The sequence below is a fragment of the Gouania willdenowi genome, chromosome 5, assembly GCF_900634775.1.
Source record: "Gouania willdenowi chromosome 5, fGouWil2.1, whole genome shotgun sequence".
NCBI classification, from domain to species: domain Eukaryota; kingdom Metazoa; phylum Chordata; class Actinopteri; order Blenniiformes; family Gobiesocidae; genus Gouania; species Gouania willdenowi.
In genome coordinates this window covers 12,028,871-12,048,969 of record NC_041048.1, presented here as the reverse complement: position 1 = coordinate 12,048,969, position 20,099 = coordinate 12,028,871, and the positions used below count along the sequence as shown (strand labels likewise).

Here is a 20,099-nt window from a genome sequence, read left to right as displayed (position 1 = left end):
ATATCTAATGCAATTTAATAATTTAATACTCAAAAGTTCTGCTAAACTTAGACTTCTCACTATTACTTTCTTTGTGTGTAGGAATTTTTGTAGAGTTAATAATCTTTATTGTTAATGAAGAAAGGCATTTAAAAAGATTGGCATGAAATTGAAAATTTCCTCCTGTTTGTCGCACCCCACCTGTCATATCTCCGTTCCCCACCAGGGCGGCACACCACACACTTTGAGAAGCATTGACACACACCAAAGTGCAACTCTCACCTTCATCCGAATCATTCCTCGCAGACGCTTCCAGCAGAGCGACACTAGCAGCGAATGACACGTGCCTCCTGGACTCAAACTGTTGCAAGTTGTTGGCGTTGCGTCCCTTTTTGTCAGCCTTGCGCTTTTTGTATTGCATTTCTTTCTCGTACACAGCCCATCTCTTCAGCTGCTGAGTGCGCCGCTTCTGAGCTGCCCTCAGCCTCTCCAGACTGGGCACCTTGTCCAGCTGCTGCAGCTCCTGGATCAGCTCCAGGTGGTTGGCCATGCTGCTAGGGAGGCAGGTGGGCAGCAGGGGAGGAGATGGGTGATGGTGAGTGGAAGAAGAGAAGAAGGATGTTAGATCCTAGCGAAAGCTGCACCTTCGGCCGTGGCCTCCACCCGTTATTGGTGTCATCATCTTCCCTTCAGCCTGAGAAGGAGGAGAGAGAAGCTGTTAACAAAGCTTATGATAACTTTTACTATAACAAACTTTAATCAAGTATTATCACTTTTTATGTTGATGCTAAATGAAACTACCCACCCTAAATAGTGTTTTTTTTAACTATGACTTCATTATTATGTCAATTTTCACATTAAAATTTGCATTTTTTATTTCACAACATTTTTCACTGTTATTCTTTCTTTTTTCTGTTTTATATTTCACAGTATTTTCTGTTGTTGTTTCAACCTATAAAGTGTCTGAGTTTCTATGAAAGCACTTTTGAATAAAATGAATTATTATTATTATTACTATTTTTTGATAAAAATATTTTTCATGGATTGTGACGCATAATGTCGTCGTGGTTTTTCTTTAGCACCGTTAAATTCTTACCAACTTCAGTGGCTATACTGAGCATCTTTTTTGAGCCGTCCAGTGGCTTTTCTTCAAAATTGGCCAAAAATCTACCAACTTTTTTTTTTGTTTTCGCTGGCAATAATCACTGCAAAAGGAAAAAAGATTTTTGCTGTCACTACATGAGCCGTTATAGTCCTCTTTCAGAAATCCTGCGATAACGTTAACCACTTCCTCTGAGGTGTACGCCAACACTGCACCTAATGTGAGACCGGTTGTAGCAGGGCAGCACATGATGTTTGTTGTCTTAAGTGGTAAACATGCGTGAGTCAGTGACACAGTTTTAAAGTGATAGCTTGAAGTAGAGCTAGCATTAAAGAGAGAAAAGAGTCCTTCCTGTTTCCACTTTGAGGGCAGGCATTGAGATAAGAAAACACATAGACAAGCTCAAAAGAGAAAAGGTCACCACGTTTTAAAAAAAAAAAAATGAAATACAAATGAAATAATCTGCAGATAATCTCTATTTTACTGAAGCAGCAGCACTCATACCAATTTAAAGTCCCCTGAACACTCAGCATATCTCCTGTAATGAAAGGTAGACTAAACTCTTTCTGACCATTTTTAATGCAAACAAACAAGACTCTAAACCAGTGTTTCTCAAATGGGGGTATGTGTACCCCTAGGGGTACGCGATGGCACTACAGGGGATACATGAGAGAAAGAAAGTGGAAAATTAAACTGTCAGTCTTGGTTATCAAACCCCAGGCGTGAGATGACCAGAAATGATAAAAACACTATGTATTCAGGAGTCACTAAAGTTTTTTAACCTTGGGGTCGGGACCCCATGTGGGGTTGCCTGAAATTTCTGAAAAATTAAAATGGAGATTTTTGAAATTCTTTAATTATTATTAGAATTTTTTTTTACATTTTTACAAACAATACTATAACAAACTATAGTTCTACACTTTCACTTCGTGAAATAGAAAACTAGTTCAACTAAAAAGCAGTAAAAAAAAAATAAAAAAATATCTGAGCTCAAAAAAGTAATTCTAGAAAAAAAAAAGTATTTGAGATCACCAGAAATTCTTGAAATCAAAATGGGGCCCAAAAAAGGTTGGGAACCATTGCACTTTTACACTCCTTCATTCCATTATTATGCTCTATTGTTGTTTTTAAATTGTTTTCTAAGCAAAATGTTGTAGTAGGACAAAGGGGGTACTTGATAGGGATGTGAATCTTTGGGTGTCTCACGATTCGATTCTGATTCTGATTCTTAGGGTCACGATTCGATTCAAAATCGATTCTCATTTTAACCAATTATGGATTCAAAGGATTCTTGATTCAAAAATGTTTACAATGCATAGTGTGTTAAGGCAAATTATGGCATCAAAACAGTTGATACAGTTTGTATAAGATCATTTTAAATAAACTGATTTCAATGATGTAATCACACAAAGGCAAACTTAAGACAAAAGGTAACATTCATTCATGCCAAACAAATAAAAAATTTAAAAAAAACACACACCCCTTGTCTATACATACATTGTTGGGGTCAATGTTGTTTCCTGTTTGGATAGTGTTATATACTGTAAAGGTCTGGGTGAGTTTGTGTGTTTTGGCTTAACACTGTTGCCATAGTAGTCGGAAGTCGCCATCTTGAAAGCCCATGGCCACTGGTCTCTACTAAGTTCTAAGTTCTTGTATTTTAAGCTTGAAAAAACATATGCTTGTGAGTATGTTTAAGTGTACTGTTTGATAACACTCCTAAGACTGTTTGTGAAAGTTAAGCATAAACGGTGTGTTTTCCCATAGACGTTAGCATGAAGCTAGCAGACTTTTTGCATCGTGGTATTTTCTATTTATGAGAACACTAATATGTATTTGTATGTTCAGTTTACAATGTTTCCTGAGTAAAGACTCTAAGCAGATTTTCTGAATCAGATTCAGATAAATTTAAAAAAAAATTCTAATAATTTTTTTAATGGATTTTTTAAGTTTATGAATCGATTCAGAATGGTGGATGATTAGAATCCCGATTCTTATGTGAATCCATTTTTCCCCCACCCCTAGTACTTGAGCCCAAAATGTTTGAGCACCACTGCTCTAAACAACACCTTTTATCATAGTGGTCTATCCTGTAGGGCTGGGCGATTTTGCCTTCAAAAAAATCTCTGGTTTTTTAAAGAAAAATTCGAATTTCGATTCAATTTTCAATTTTTTTTTTTAAATGCACTTAAAAATCACTGCAGAAATCAGATATATTTTCAAAAGTGCAACTTTATTGCTGTGACTTTCTTCAAGAGTTAAAATGCATAGAACAATCCCAAAATAAAAAGTAAACGAGGCTGTCATTCAACAATATCAAGCTTTAATCCAGGTTTAAGCAAAAGTGCAACAGAAACTTCACAGTAGCTTACATTTCCTGATTAATAAATCAGATAACTACATATTTTATAACATATAACATTACAATTAAAAAAAATATTAAACTCTTCCCTTAGCATCTCAGCATAGTGCAAATAAAAAACATGCCTGTGGCAAACATATACTGTAGCCTACTCAAAGGGTAAACAATTGTAAACAAAGAGGGGGCTTGCTCACATCGGAACGCAAAAAAGTCTGAAAAAACTGTGGTGGGAAAAAAAAATTTTATTATTTTTTTTTTTTCAAACTTGAATTTGCAAAATTAAAAATCGTTTTTATCTACAAATTCGATTAATCAATTAAATCGATTTTTTTTGCCCAGCCCTACTATCCAGGAAGGTTTGCGTCCAGCGTCCGCAAAAAGCAACCTTATACAAGCCTGTACAGGAGATGAGAAAAAATACAGAAATCAAATATCGCACAAAATAGCTTGTAGGCTCTGAAATGCCATGCAGCCTGACACATGAATTATACATTATATGACATATTTACAGAACTACTTATTATAGATTTTTTTTTTTTTCTTCAGATGCACAAAAACACTTTGATCAGCTAAAGTTCAGAGGAGGGACATTGTCAGATTGAGAGTCCAGAGAGTTTAAAATTGATGTAAAACGGGAAAGTAAAAAAATCAAATGTTCTAGTTGAAAAGATTTATTTTATTTGTAGATAAAGACTTATATTCTAAATTATAATTTTGTAAGTCTATTTTCCCAGATGAAGCCCCACGCCACTCAGCAGCCCAACTAAAGTACACATAAATAGATGTGACACATTTCCCTGACTATCCCTGAATATAAATATAACGTTTTTTTCAAACTAGTGTCAGATAAAATAAAGCATCCTGTTGTGTGGTCTGTCAGCGTCATCTGTTCTTGACACAGTGTTCGTCACATCACAAAACAGACCCTCCAGCTGCTTTTGCAAAGCTCATCAGAAGTGACTGAGGGAAATGTAATGATGTGTAAAATAAACTCTCCTTGTTACATAGCAGGGCTCCCTTAGGGTTGCAGTGCGGAGGCAGCAAATGACATATACAATACATTTTATAAAACTGACCAAAGATATGATGCGTGTTTATATCTTTCTTTGATGGATGGGTGGATAAAATAAATGATGGATGGCACGTTCACCTGTATAAAAGATGGATGGAAGCAAAGTTTGGCTTAAAAAGCTGCAGTCAAGTTTACAAGAGTTGTTTTTAGAGAGAAGCGCTGAGTACATACAGTTAATACCATCATAAAGATGTTGCCGTATTTCTGTTAAAATCAAAGCTGCCAAGCAACAGTCTGTGTAGAAAATAGTATTTGAGCTGTGTCAGCATGTCCCATCAGGCAGGAGGCACAAAGATGAATATGAATGTGTGAGAGAGAAAATGAACAATACAATCTAATACAGACAGAAAAGATCCCTCCCCCCCACCCACATCTCAGATGGATTAAAATTTGATATCAAATGGTTTGTAATAAATCTGTAATGACAAAGTTGGGTACACAAACACAGTTGACCCAAAAAATAAATTGTAATTTCATAAGCTGCTTTCTATTTGCTGGATTGTACAAAGTTAAAGTTTGATGTGGTGCATTAGAGCTCACATTGCCACAGCCAGCAGCAAAAGAAGTGAATTACCTTCAGACAGGATGTGTGACAAACAAGAGACCGTCAGTGTTTACTTTCCCAGCCTTTGAAGGTCGGAGGCAATGATGTTGGGTAATATGAAACTTAGCAGATTATCCTGATCAAATCAGGGGGAATCAGTGTGGAGGTAACAACGTTACTCAAACATAAACATTCTCACAAGCACACCAGTGATAGCAAAACCATGGAACAAAACAACAATCAATGAGGCCACAGAAACACAGAGATCAACCTAATAACCAATCGCGTTCACTTTGTGTTCATTTTTCCGTGGAAATGTGTTGTTGTTTTTTTAAGGAAGTTTATTAAAAGTTGTTTTTTAACAATACAAGACAGGGAGACCAGGGTGATCCAAAATTATTTTTTTTACATTCTCTAGGTTAGGACCTTGCATTATTTGGGTCCAAATTGTATGCAAATGAATTCATATTTAGAGAAAATACACTACACTAGAAAATTGCTCCATACTACAACATAGCGAGCCAAATAAAAAAGGCATATTAGAAAATTTGTGCTTTTGTTCTGCGAAAACAAACGGAAACTTGCATAAAAATGTTACTTAGACAGTCCAATAACCACTGTGGCTTTGTTGACAAAAATGTTCCTGTATTCTCTGACAGCCTGGAGTAAGGGTTTCAATCTGCTACTTCATTTTTTCCAATACTTTGATGGACCACCCTAATGCTGCGTTCACACCAAACGCGTTTCGGGCGTCAAAATCGTGTCTCATGCACGTAGTTGTGCTCATTGAATCAGTACGCTTGTCACCAGCGTTGAAGATGGTTGGGACATGCGTCGAGGGGGGGGGGCATCTCTGATGCCGGTGGTGTTCATACAATGGATGATATTATGTCAGTTACGTTCATAATTCACCCATCGGCGCTCACATTTCCTACCAGGACACCAACTACAGGCACTATATTTCAGCAGAAGTGCCTGTCCTTCTGTCTACGCTCCCGGTCAGTGTTTTTTTTTTTTATTCTGAATACGTCACAGTTGGGGAACGGTCCTGATTGGTCGACGCGCCACGATTTGCCCCAAAAGTTCAACAATCCCAACTCCAGCGCCGGACGCACGTCAAAAGTGTCCGCCGTGTGAAAAGCTTCAAAACGCGCCACACAAGAGACGCGGGACGCGCAGCGGGACCTCCGACGCTCCCTAGAAGTGCATCCACCATATATTGTGAATGTACACCTGCCACTTTTGACGCTTTTGACGCGTTTGGTGTGAATGCGTCATAAGGGAGACTTCAGCACACTACTGATAATTTACATTTCCATAAAAATACAAGCATGAGTGCAAAGATGTTCTGCATTTACGTCAATAATTGTTGTCTCCTGTTCAAAAGTACAACATGGTCCGGTGTTGGATGAAATAGTGGAGCGTTCCGGCAGACGTCTCTACTGGCGTTGACCAGCGGTGTTATAGACGTTATCGCTAAATGGGAATGAATCACTGCTGTCCCATTAATGTGGAGAAGGATCATTGACTGAGATTCCCCTACTGTTGCATTAAATGACCAAAGCAAAGTTCTCAATCTAGGGGAAAGCCTGATAAATGCTGATGAGGAGATTTTTCTTTTGGAAAGCAGTGCAGTTGGTTTACACTTCTACTGCACTGTAAGGAACATGATGGATCTAAGGTGAGAGAAATGGTGACTCTGCATCGTGAAATCACTACTAACAATGTTAGCAGTGATTTGATGATTTGCTGACATGTCAATGTCAGTGATAGTGTCGCCACTACTGACATTGATGTGGATGCTGCATCTTGAAAAATGCTGTTATATTTAAACTGTCCACTCACATACAGGGTTGTCAAACTCATTTTAGTTCAGGGGCCAAATACGAACAAGTGAAATTTCAATATTTCTGTGCCCTAGTTTGCTCTTCCAGGTATAATTAATATGTAAAGTATGTAAGGCACTGACAATATCCAAGCCATACTTGACAAAAATCCGACACTGCAAGAATTTTACTTTAAATTTCGATGATTTTTTGACCAAACTCTTAATTTAATTTAATTTAATTCTGAAATAATTTAAAGAAAAAAGCAAGAATTTAGAAAGATTGAGAGTTCTTTCAACATATTGAGATTAAAAATGACTGCCATCATGCAATATAAGCGGAGGGCCGAATTGGCTGCTCTGTAGTGCCGGATTTGGCCCCCGGGCCTTCAGTTAGACACCTTACTTGTTTAATCTGAACTTCCTAAAAAGCTCTTATGCTTGGCCTCCGTAACAGCAGGTTGCATTTTAATTTCATTGTAGATGTTTTACAATGAAGATAAATACATCCTATTCTATTAAATGTAGAGTAGGCGATTTTCAAAAGCTAGCATGATTTTGAACGTAGCCTCCCAGATGGCTCCGCCTTTACCCGCCCCTCCCCTCTGTGCTCTTGTCTCACTCACATGCACGTGCACAGCTGCTGCAGAAGTGGAGCTCAGCTCATCGCTTGTATTGTGTAGAAACTTTGTTGTCTCATGTCTCATTCAGCAGTAAGTAAACAATAAACTTTACCATTATATATTTTAAAAAACGTGTGTGAGCTCGTGCATGCGAGGGACTGAGAACGAGCAGGGAGACACGGACACGTGATTGGTTAAAAAAAAACGGTTTGTTTTTTTCCATTGATGGAAGTTATTACAGGTTTACAGCTGCTACAGTTGACAGATTTTCTTAGCACATGAGATCTTAATTTCTGTCAGGACATGAAGACAATTTCAAACAAAAACTAAAAAAGTGTATCTGGACAAAATCACCTTCCCTAGCTTTAAGAGAAAATATGGAGGGTCAAAATATTTAAACTCCAGCGAGTTGCAACAGATGTTGCCAGTAGTCAAACTCTGATGAGCTCATCAATATCTTTCTCTGCAGAGGTGTTGAAAATCGCCCAACGATTTAAAAAATCCAAGCAAGAGCATAATCCGTTGGGTTTTTTACACCTTGCCATGATAAGACTAAAACTCATTAAATCAGCTGTCGAAATGTCTTTAAAAGTCCAAGAGAGAAACTCTGAAACTGTAAAGAAGTGTTCCGTCTGTGCAGTAATTTAAAAAAAAGCCAAAGTGGGTCCCACTTTAGCTTTTTTAAAATTACTTGGTTTGCCTCAAAGGTTGCCATATGGAGAAGCATGTAGCAGAACGGCTAAACCACTCGACAGAAAAACATCTGCTGCCTTGTCTGTAGCTTTCTCCTGGTTAGTCAGCTCCTGACAGCGAGTTAGGAAGTAAAGATAAAGATTCACATCAAGCTAAAACTTAAAAGTAATCATCTGTTGAGGTTTTTTTTTTTAAACCAAAGTGTAAACAGATGAAAGAATACAGTGTTTATTCTCGTCACAATTTTATAAATTTAGACACTTTTGAACTGTTGGTTAGACACGAATTGAAAAGATGATTGCGTTCGTCTTTTTCTGAATATTAATTTGAATTCAAAGTGATTTAACCTTTAAAACTTATGCTGATTAGTAACGCAAACATGACATTCAGGTCAACGCTAATTCAACCTGAGTATGAATATGAAGTAACAAGATGCATCAGCAAATGTCTTTTTAGTGGCTGATGAGTCTCTGCTTTATGATTTTTCCTTCATCAACCTCATTATTGCCGACTTAAGGCAATCATAAGCAAAGACGTGGTCACGAGTATAAGAAATGTTTCCAAGAATACCTCAGGGTTTTAAGAATTGTAGCATTTTTTTTTTCTAGCCTAAAACAGTCTGAAACCACATGAGTTAAAAGTCTGATGATCTGCGTGGCAACATTTTCCATCAAGAGATGAAAAAAAATTCTGTGTAACACCTAAACAGTTTCACCGTTTACCACACGGCGTCGGCGGCAGCCGCAAACGTCTTATAGGCCTTAGTGATCGGCTTAAAAACAAGAATTATGCAAATATTTAATAGTAGATCAGTATGACTGCCACATTAAAATAAAATTAAAAAAAAGATTAAAGTCATAATATTCTGAGATATAAAGTTATAATTTTATAAGAATAAAGTGGTATCTTAAAATTATAATTTGATGAGATTAAAGTCATAACATGTTGAGATTAAAGTCATAATTTTATGAGAATAAAATTAAAATACAAACTAGGGCTACACAATTAATGGAATTTTAATTGTGATCACAATTTTGGTTGCCATGAATAAATAAACCTGATCATCTACAATATTTACATTTATGATAGGGGCCTTTGCTATATTTAAAATTCTTGGGTAATTTTTTTTTTTTTTATAATTTTTTTTTAATTGCAATTCTTATTTAAAGCTTCATGTCACACTGTAAACTGTACACATATTGTTTGTTTAAAAGTAGTGTAATAAAATAGTTTTTTTTTTACCAAATATGATAAACAATTGTGATCATAATCGTGATTACATTACTTATCAAAATAATTGTAATTATCATTTTGGCCATAATCGTGCGTTATGGAGAATGTGGAGTTCACTTCATGGCTATCGATGTTGTTTTTACTTCAAAAGGGAATTCTGAGCCCTGTTCCATTACAGAGTTTTTTAGGATAAGGCTTTATTCTCATAAAATTATGACTCTATTCTTAGAATATTACAACTTTAATCTCTTAGTGCCCATTTTTCTTTTTATTTTAATGTGACCATAATATGCCGTCATAGATCAGCGAATTGGTTTTTGTTTATAGAAATGGGTGAAGATGTTCATTTGTGTCACTGTAGCTTTATTGCATTTTTAAACACCTGCAGATAAAAGAGAATAAATCATGATTAGGGACGTAACGATTCACTCAACTTCCAATACGATTCGATTCACAATACTGGGTTCACGATACGATTCTCTCACGATTTATTTTACAAAATGGGACTGTAGACAAATGATGATTAAATTTTTTGGGGGGAATAAACTAGAAAATACTGTATTATTTTCCTTTTATTTTTCATTGTCAAAAGAATCCCTTGATAAACTATTCAAAACAATGCAATTTAACTAAAAATAAATCTTGAATGAAATAAATAAAGAAATAATACACATAAGAAGAAGCCTATTAATTTAAATTCTGGTTCTGTAATAAACAATGCAATACTGCATAATAGTTGTTTTTCTTTTTAAAAGTGCAACTGAAAAAAAAAACAATCATTGCCCTGTATTTACGTCAGATATTTGTTTGGACCGGCAGAGGGCGCTGGTAACCCAGTGGTCGGCTGCCATGCAGATATTCTGTGCAGTGAAGAAGAGATGCTATGCGCTAGCAGACAGAGCTAATAGAAAAACGTGACTTTTACAGATATTCAAGTAATATTACAGATATTCTTTCGGTGCTAAAGGGGTAAGGACTCATTTATGAATATGTTTAAGAGTAGAAGGCCGCCAGAAAGAAAGTAGTAGCAGATTCCGCCCGCCGCCTCAGCATTTGGACAAGAGAAGGATAAATATATAGCTCTGCTGTTTAAATAAAGGTACTGCGATTCAATTTTCAGAAAATCAATATCAACCGTGATACCTATGAATTGATTTTTAACTGCCTGACGACTAATCGTTACATCCCTAACCATGATTCTGCCTGCGGAAAGATTGTGTCGCGAATATGGAGCCATAGGAAAAGCATTTACAAAAGGTGACACCGACTATTTTTGTGGTTAAGATCTTTTAAAATGGGGGTAGAACAAAGTCAAAATGTGTGTGAGAGAGTGTGTTTGGTGTAAGCCCTCTGGTGATATCACAGCCAGTTCCCCTGGGGCAGAACAGCAACAAATCATAGATTGACCTTAATCAGCTCCCTGGCAGCAGATACCAACGCTGTCCTATTCTTACACTTTGTGTTTCATATCACTGTGGAAAAAGCTTCAATTTCACACTGATTATCAGATAAAAAAGAAAGTCAGACGATGAAACATCAAACAGCTGCTGTTTCCAACAAACTGTTCATGCCCAGAAACAACTCTACAAGAAAGTGAGAATAAGAATCTGCTTCTTTTCCACTTATACCACTGAATTTATGCAGCCTGCTATTTTTTTTCATACATTGTAAACTTCCTGGAAAAAACTGCAATATTGTGGTATTACAAAGTCGTAAAATCTAAGCAAACAACCAACAACACCCAAAAAGTGTGAAGCAATAACACCCCCACATCACTCCACTTCCCACAATGCAATGCAAGAAACTTTCCATATAACGTCAATAAGAGAGGGTTTACAGTGGAAATAAAAACAAACCTTCGAGCTGCAATTTCAACCTGTTACATCGTTTCTCAAGCACATTATGTTTGATTTATTGATCGATGAGGTCCACACTGTTTTATCTGATAATAAAAGAAAAATCTAGTACTACATAAACCAGCTTATTTAAGGGTTTTTTTGGATTTTCTATCCTCATGACGAAAATTACATTCTATTGAGAGCAATACACTAAGGATGGTAGTTCAACACATCAGACAGGATTTCCTTCATTTTAACTTTATACTACATACTAGTAGGGGTGAGTGCCGATTTCAAATCTTTTTTTTTTTTTTTTTTTAATCAAAAATGTATTTATTTATTGTTTTTGTTTTGTTTTTTGCACTTCATTTTCCTCATATTTTTCAGATCAGTGTGTTCAGTGACATAGATTACATATGCAATATGTATGCATGGGCATTTTATTTTCATATGATCTGTTCAGATCAGTGTTCAAATGGACACAGTCGTGTAACTCAGGGTACTTTATCCTTTATGTTCTCACTTACAGTGGTTACAATGCTTTCCATGTGTCGCAATGGGTAGTTGTTGCACTTTATTTTATGATGGCAGTGTGCAACGCTGCATTTTTTGAAGCAAATTGCTTTGACTCAATTTGTCCTCTGAATGATCAATATCTTCTGATGAACAAATAAACAAGCAACTTGATTTTTCATCTCTACGTTTAATTTTGACATTAACTGGGTAGAATATCGCAATATATCGTTATAATATCTTATCGTGACCCAAGTATCGTGATACGTATCGTATTGTAACATCCTTGCAATTACTCACCCCTACATATTAGACACATTCAGTAAACTAGGTAAAAAGAAAAGCAACAAAGATCCTGGTTGACTAATCCATACTAAATTTTAGTGAGTTGTTTACAAAAAGGAAATGGAAAGTGGAAAATCTTTTTTTTTTTGTTAACTGGAGTAATTACAGCATGACTCTCTCTTTCTCATGTCTTTAGGCTGTGGGCCTCTAGGCCACCGTACTTACCAAATAACCACTAAGCTCTAACCAAGCTAAACAGAAATGAAAAACGATTATAGCGTTAGCCAAAAGAAAAACATTACTTTGTCTCAAAGAAAGAAAAGAGCAAGTCAGTCGTCTGGAGATGGCGCAGCTTTGCATACGGACAAGGAATCAACTAGAGCTGCAGTAAACAGATAATTTAGGAATCCATTATTCTAGTCATTTTTTAACCGATTAATTGTACATTTTGCAGTTTTCATGCTTCAGATTTACGTGACACAAAAACCATTTGGTGCTCTTTGTATAACAAATGAACATAGAATAATCTAACAGAATAATTAGATTATATAGGTACTACTTAAATGTGCAGCCCTACTTGGAGCATGAACATTATCTTTATTTAATCAGCACAGCTAATCCTAAACAGTGACGGAGAAAAGGAGCATCAATCGCATGGAGTAACATTAAAAGGCAAAGCATGTTTTAATGGCATGAGATCAGAGTGTGGCTGCTTTGATCCTCTTCTCAAAAAACTCAATTAGGTTTGTTTGGCTGCTCTGCACAAAGATGCACCTGCTTTAAAAGACTGTTCTGTTTATCATTTTTTTTAGTAACCCAGCCTGTGTTCACCAGGACAGGAACAGGAATATATTCACAATATTTACCCTTTAGGATATGTAGCGTGTGAATAACACAAGCAGCTATCGATCATGCTCCTGCATCAGGGCTAAGAAAACATTCAGTGATGAGATAAACTTCCTGTGAGTGAGTAGCCATGTGAATGTTTAATCTGTAATTAAAGGCATATGCTTCCTCTTTAATAGTCATTGTATAGGCGATGGAGAGTTTCTTTCACAATAAAACTTAACAAAAAGTATATTAACGCATAATATTATCAAACATTTATTTATTAAACTAAATGTATTTATTGACATTGTGTGTTAAGAATTAATTGTTCTGTCTTTCTATTTTTTTCATGCTGTTTACAGTAAATTGTAAAGAACATTTAATTACAAAGATTTGTCTGAAAGGTGCTGTATGAATGAAAATAAAAAAAAAAAAGGATGTTTGCCAATGGAAAAAAAAAAATGCCTCTTATGCTAAAAATTACCACCTCTCATGATTTTAATTGATGAAAAGTTATTTTAGTTGTAGCTACAAAGACTTTTACTAACCTTTCGGTAATTTTCTCTGGCAGAACCCTGTTCTCTCTTCATTAAAATTACAAAATCCATTACCACAAAATATTTCTCTGGTTGTTAGCAGACAGCCAAAGTCTTGTCGTGATTAACTCCATAAAATCCACAGACATCCTCCCAGCTATTAAAAACACATGGAGCAAGGCTTCTCCCCGGAACAAGAAGCCCCCGCCCACTAGAGTCATGACCTCGTCAATCAACGAGTCGTAACAAAGCACATAGAAAATCAGCCCAGTGTTTAAACTGATGATGTCTCTTCCTGGTACGAGCCGTCACGGAGATCAAGATGGGCAAAAAGAAGAGCAAGGAATCCCCAAACAGAGGAAAAGAGCTTTAAGTATAAAAAAAGTTGTTTTTTTTTATTTGGTGAAGAGGATGAATACAAAGTTTCAAAAGCTAGAATTAATGATATTCAATAGGAAACTGAAACTACATTGGAGTGAATTTTTATAATTCACAGTTTAGACAAATGTTGTATTTTATGACAAATACAGACTTGACCATTTTCCCGCCTTCACTTTTAGGAGTAAATGTTTGAGTTCTGAATGGGGTTTGGAGGAATGCCACTGTGTGTTTTTAACAGTTCCCCTTCTTAGGATCCAAGAAACCTTCTCACAGTAAGATTAAATCAACTGTTAAGGCTACTCAAATAATGCAGCAAAGATATTTAAATAAAAACTGTTGCTAAAATAAACATGGACACAGGATTTATGTGATATAATTGTTTTTTTTAAAAAGCATTGATAGTAAAGCCCCATCGATTAATCAACATAAATCAATACCCCGGCTTTCTCTGCAACTACACCAAACTTGCCATATTTTAACCTATTTTCAACACTTTTTCTTGTCATATTTTTGCTCCTTTTAATGCATTTTTGCAACATTATACTCACATTTCTGCCACTTCTCCATTAAATTTCAATGCCTGTTCTGCACATTTTTTTCACTTTCAAGACGTGTTTGCACATATAAACACTTTCCACCACTTTTCCCACCTAATGTCACACATTATTGTCACTTTTAAACAATTTTCACCATATTTCATGCTTATTTTTGCCCATTTAACCACCTTAACAATGTGTCATGCCCAATTATTTGCCAGTTCAAACTAATTGTTCTTACTTTTTTCTGTCACTCTTAAGCCAATAGACTTTGAACCCCTTTTACCATTTTTTCTGTCCTCTTTTGGGCACTCTAATTTCAAACTATTAACTCATTGACTCTAGTCAACTGCTGATTACAGAAGAACAAAACAAGCTAATTTTTAATGAAAGTAGAGACTCTAATCTTTCAGAATCTGGTTTCAGATTTCACATTGTCATAGTATAAAATATCCTGTGGGTCTTTAGAAATCAGTCAAATGCTCTAAAATGGCTGGCAGTGAGAGGGTAGCCGTTCTGAAAATGGCTGGCAGTGAATGAGTTCACCAACTTCTGTGGTTTTTAAAACCCCCATTTCACCACTTTTTCTACCATTTCTATTCCACCACATGACTGTTCAACCACCTTCAGGTATAGTGGGGGTCCCTCGTCTCTGGCACCTTTTTTTTGGCGATTGCAGGCTGAAAAGTTTGAGAACCACTGCTTTACTGAACAATTAATCAATAAACTATCAAACATAACCACAGATGATATTTAGGATCACACTAACACACAGCTCAAATATGAAAGTCCAGTGCGTATTGGTTAATAATGTAATAAAATAAAACAATGGCAAATTCCAAAGGCTACACAGCTACAGTATATCATAACTGCATGTTGCATTTTAGATCAGCACTGACGTTGGTAACATCGCGTGACATTTTGCGGTGAAGAGGCGTCTGCTGTGTTATGAAGAAGCGCCACACAGAGACACAGTGGTGGCACTGTCAAACACAATAGCTCACTGTGTCTGACAGAGTGTGTCCATCTCTAGGCTCCATCTACATGTGTGCACATTCAGGCAACTTGTACAAACCCTGTTCAAATGCCACTGGTGGACACTGTGTTCTCATGCTTGTAAAGCAAGGGCAGCAGAAGATGGACGTCCACCCCCCACCCTTCCTTTACTAACACAAAACCCCCAATCCCTGAAAGACCCATCAATGATGACTCAGGCCAGAGCAAACGTCTCCAGGTCACACAGATTCATTTAATCACCTACAGATGCCTCAAATGGGGAAAGCTGATTATATCCAGTCTATTTAAATGTACAATAGAATAATACAAGAATTGTTTCATTCTTTTTGTTTGTTTGTGTTTGTTGACTTGCTTTTTTGTTTGCTGGCTTGTTTCCTAGTTTACCTGCTGTTGTATGACACCATTAGCTTCTTTGCCTATTAGCTGTCAGCTTATTTGTAAGCTTGTTTGTTTGTTTAATGACTTTTTTAGCCCAACCAGAAACAGCCATCATCAACTTAAAAAAACAAACACTTTTATACTAGATATCATTTGGTCAGTCTAAGCCAGTGCCAGGACAGATGTAGAAAGGCCAAGTTGCTTAAACCAGACAGACAAAATGAAACCATTAACTGCCAAGCGTGATGTAACCCTAATCATACAAAGCGACCACAAGACCATGAGAGGAAGATCAAAAACAAAACCCCAACTGTTTAATTTTCCATTCACACTCAGGTGGAGTAAGAGCTATTACTTGAACCCAAATTTGGTGAAGAAGAAGGTGTTTTTATTACATCTTGTACATGTTTGATTGCCATTTAAAAGGAAAAGAAGTTGTAGTTGTGATGATTTATTATGTGAACTGAGTAATAACTATATGGATATCAGTTTAGGTTTCTTAAGTCATTAGGGCAACTGTAATCTCTCCAAATTTTTTTTTTTTTTTTTTTTTTTTTTTTTTATGAACCCACTCACAAGAACTAAAATAGACACACTGCTGTTGCCAAACCAACTTGAGAGTGACAACCCTAGCCATTAAACTAATAGTTAGGATAACTATTACAGGTTTATTATTCAACTTTGATTTAGAAGTGAAAATTAAATCCACTGCAGCCATTTAAAGCTTTCAACTTTGTCAAGTACAATGTGATTATTTTGTGAGCATATTTGCAATTTCATGTTAGAATCAAGCTTTGAGCCTTCTGGAATTAAATTAAATGACTTTTCTCAGTAGAGGATTTAGCTCAGTCATGATGAAAATTGTGCCAGGATGAGTTTGAATCCTTGGCTCTTGAATAGTGTCATAAAACAAATGAAACAAACACTTCAGTTATCGTCAGCACTGCGGCTCAGTGGTGGGCACTGAAGCAGGACTCAAAAAAAAGCTTTGCCCTGGTATAACAACCTTAGCCTATGGAATACATTAAAAGTGTTTTGTCAAAAACGCTTTTAATGTGAAATCTGTTATGCAGCCATTTAATAAATGCATTTTTTTTTTTTCAGCAATTACACAAATACTCATTTTTAACACTTCATTTTGTATGTTTTTGTATGTGTTTTCTTTGGTATTTATGTTTGAAATAAAAGAAAAGTCATGGTAAATATAATGGGCAGCAACAGGTCATGTATACTTAATTTTCAATTGTTTTATTTTGAAAAATTGCCACTTACGCTGACAAGCTCCTGGATCACTCAAACACACGCACGCACACACTTAACTTCCAACGATGAACAACCACGCCCACTCGTACCTGATATGACTGATGTGTGATCACCAAACCACGCCCCCTACACCTGAGGAAATTATGCAATATTTAAAAACACTTTCTCTCTCATGTTCCCCAACCTTGACCTAACATAACATGACAAAAGGAACAAGAAGACATAATCATCAACATCCCCCACCAAAAAAAAACAGAACAAGGGCAATCACTCCAAAAAAATAATTGTGCTCATTTTCGAACTCCATCAAGGTATTGATACCCTGAAGCCACATACCAAATGTGGTTATCCTATCTTAAACAGTTTCTGAGAAAAGCTGTCTCCTTTAACTCGGACGGAAGGACGCACGGACAAACGGAGCCCAAACCTATATCCCCGGGTGACGGGGGATAATAAAACCCTTTGAGATTACTGAGGTTCTTGCTGGAAATCAACCCTTAATACTACAAATACTGTTCAGTTTGCAGTTTAAAACCATGAAAACTCCCAACTTTAACTTTTATAATAACGACACCGCCTCATGAACTGCACATTTTTATCACTTTGTCCTTTTCTTGGCATGAGGCCGTTCCTCAGAAAGAAACACAGCTAATGACACAGCATAAGACCATTAAAACCGAAAAGGAGTTGGTTTAGACTGTTACACCAAATTCTGACATCTTAACCTTTGTGACAGTCGCATTCATTAGCTGGAACACGACCCCTGGTCATGTCAAAGCACAGTCACTGAAGTCATAGTGACAGAAAGCAGGCCTGCTTGGACAGACACATACACACACACCTTCAAGATATACACTGAACATACACAGTCCTTCAGTCAAGGACAATATGTTTAATCCTTCATTTCTGGGTGTAGTATATTTATATTGCTGTAACAATTTGTAAATGATAAAAATGCATAGTGTGTTCTGCGCATGTGCACCAATAGAATTGGTAAAAAAGAAAAGTGTTTCTTACCAACACCCTCTCATCAACATTTATTGGTGCAGAAAGAAGGGGAAATACTGTTCTGCTCTTGATTAAATAAAAACAACTGCCTTCAACTAAGTACCATTAGTTTTGAGACAGGATGAATTTGTTGCATTTTGGAAAATGTTGATGCTCAGTTTCAGTGCAGGAAATTTACCGTTGTTTCTGGCAACACTGGTCAGACGGAGCATGCATATTCTCATGCTGCATATTCTCTCCCACGACTTATAGTTTTGTCTGGCATCTCCAAAACAGTAGACTGATGTTTTATCCTAGAGAAAGCAAGGTCAGAAAGGTTTTTGTTTACAATGGTTACGTTTTGGTATGGACAGGGCCTTATTCAGATGGATTACACCATTATCCTAACATGGGTATCGGGAAATGCAGGAAGGGAAAGATGGAAAAATGAATGGATGCTTTGGTGGGTGGGTGGTTGAATGAATGAAAACAGAAAAAAATAAACACTTGTTTACTTCTCTTTGGACTGTGAGAGGAATGCAGTTACCAAGGTCTCTAAGCATGAAAGTCCACTCTTGTTCATTTTAAATAGAACATATTGTTCCTACTTGCTTGCCAAAAGTTGAACAAAAGTTATAAATCAACTTCGTTTATTCTGTAAACTGTATGAGAAAAGAATAAGCTCTATAAAGATTGATTGAACTTTATCTTATAAAACACTGAATGATAACCATGTTGAGGAGTTCTTACTCTATCACAAGCTGTGATTGAATAGTTAAAGCTGCTGAGGTCGATAACCAACATTTTTTATAACACAAAGACACAGTGACTCATGGATCAATAAATAGAAAGTATTTCCTTAAAATTTATTCACAAATGTTGAACTTGCCACTTGAAAGGTCATCATTGACTTCGCCAATAACAATGGGTTTGTTGGCAAAAGGGAAACTTTACCACATTGCATTGTGGGATTTGGATTCCTGAAGAACGCAAAGATGGCGTCAAAGCGGAAAAGTTTCTTTGAGAAATGATTGAACTTCATTCTTGCCCGAGATTTTTCGTGTCTTCACCGGACGAGAGAGTAATTCGCCTGGCGCCATTACATCTTTCCAATTGCGGCTGGGATTCAGGTGTTTCCGTGGTAGCAACATTCCAGATAAGTTTGGCAACAAATTTAAATTGGTGAAAACACCAGAAATGTCACTTTGGCAGTGTTTTGGGGGGCAAGAACAACTTTTTACAGGTACAGTTAAAAATGTTTAATTTATTGTCTCTAGCAGCTTTAATGTTAATCTGGTCAAACAAACCAGTGTGACTTACTAGTGGAGATATTTTTGTTGCAAGTCTTTTTTAGAAAGATATTTTAGGCAATACATAGTAAACATTTCAATTTCATACCACCTTCTGACATCGGAGTATTGAGAAATTCCAATAAGTCACAAAATAAAAAGTTTTTCTCTTGAGGGCTTGGTGAGAAGACAAATAATATAAATTACCGTTAAGTAAATTAATCAATGTAGCGCCTAAAAATACGGTTTATAACCAAACAAGTTTGTCGATCTTCCTTTTCGAACAAACTCAGCTTCTTAGCTCACACGTTCAGCCCTCTCTACCTCAGAGTCCTCTGAGAGGATGCTTTTTATTCTGTCTGAACCACTTGTCCTAGTTGGCGCTGGGTGGGCAAGTGGAGAGAGAATTCATTTCCTGTGGTGGAGCCTTGATTTAAAGAGCTCAGGTCAACCCGATTCTGGGTCATTTTCTCCCTTGTTGTAATGAACCAGAACAAAAGGTAGACGACACGACATGATGCTGGTCCACGCAAGAAAGAAACCACAGCGATGTTAAAGGATGCTCCTGCTGCATTTGGAACCAAGAGCTAATTCATTCAAATGCAACATTTCATTTTACAAAAGATCAGGAAATGATCTCTACTCGAATCATTCCAAACCAACTCACATTAGCTTATGTCTATGTAAGCTCTTTACCCAGTGTTCAAAATTGCTAAGCTGGCAATCTTGTAGCAAATCCTCATTTCTCTGCCAGAACATAGCTTGCAAGGCCCACTAACCAACAAATTAATCACTGCGGCAAAACACCACTGGCA

The 20,099-nt window shown here is 36.5% G+C and overlaps 1 protein-coding gene across 1 annotated transcript in view; it reads right to left on the bottom strand.

The window, feature by feature from the left end:
- The window catches only part of ppp1r16b (protein phosphatase 1, regulatory subunit 16B), a 78,363-nt gene that overhangs the window by 46,402 nt on the left and 11,862 nt on the right, over positions 1 to 20,099 (bottom strand). The window contains exon 2 of the mRNA XM_028447184.1: positions 262 to 673. Within this exon, the coding sequence (XP_028302985.1) occupies positions 262 to 529 (268 nt within the window). The 5' untranslated portion in view covers positions 530 to 673. The remainder of the gene's footprint in view (positions 1 to 261; positions 674 to 20,099) is intronic.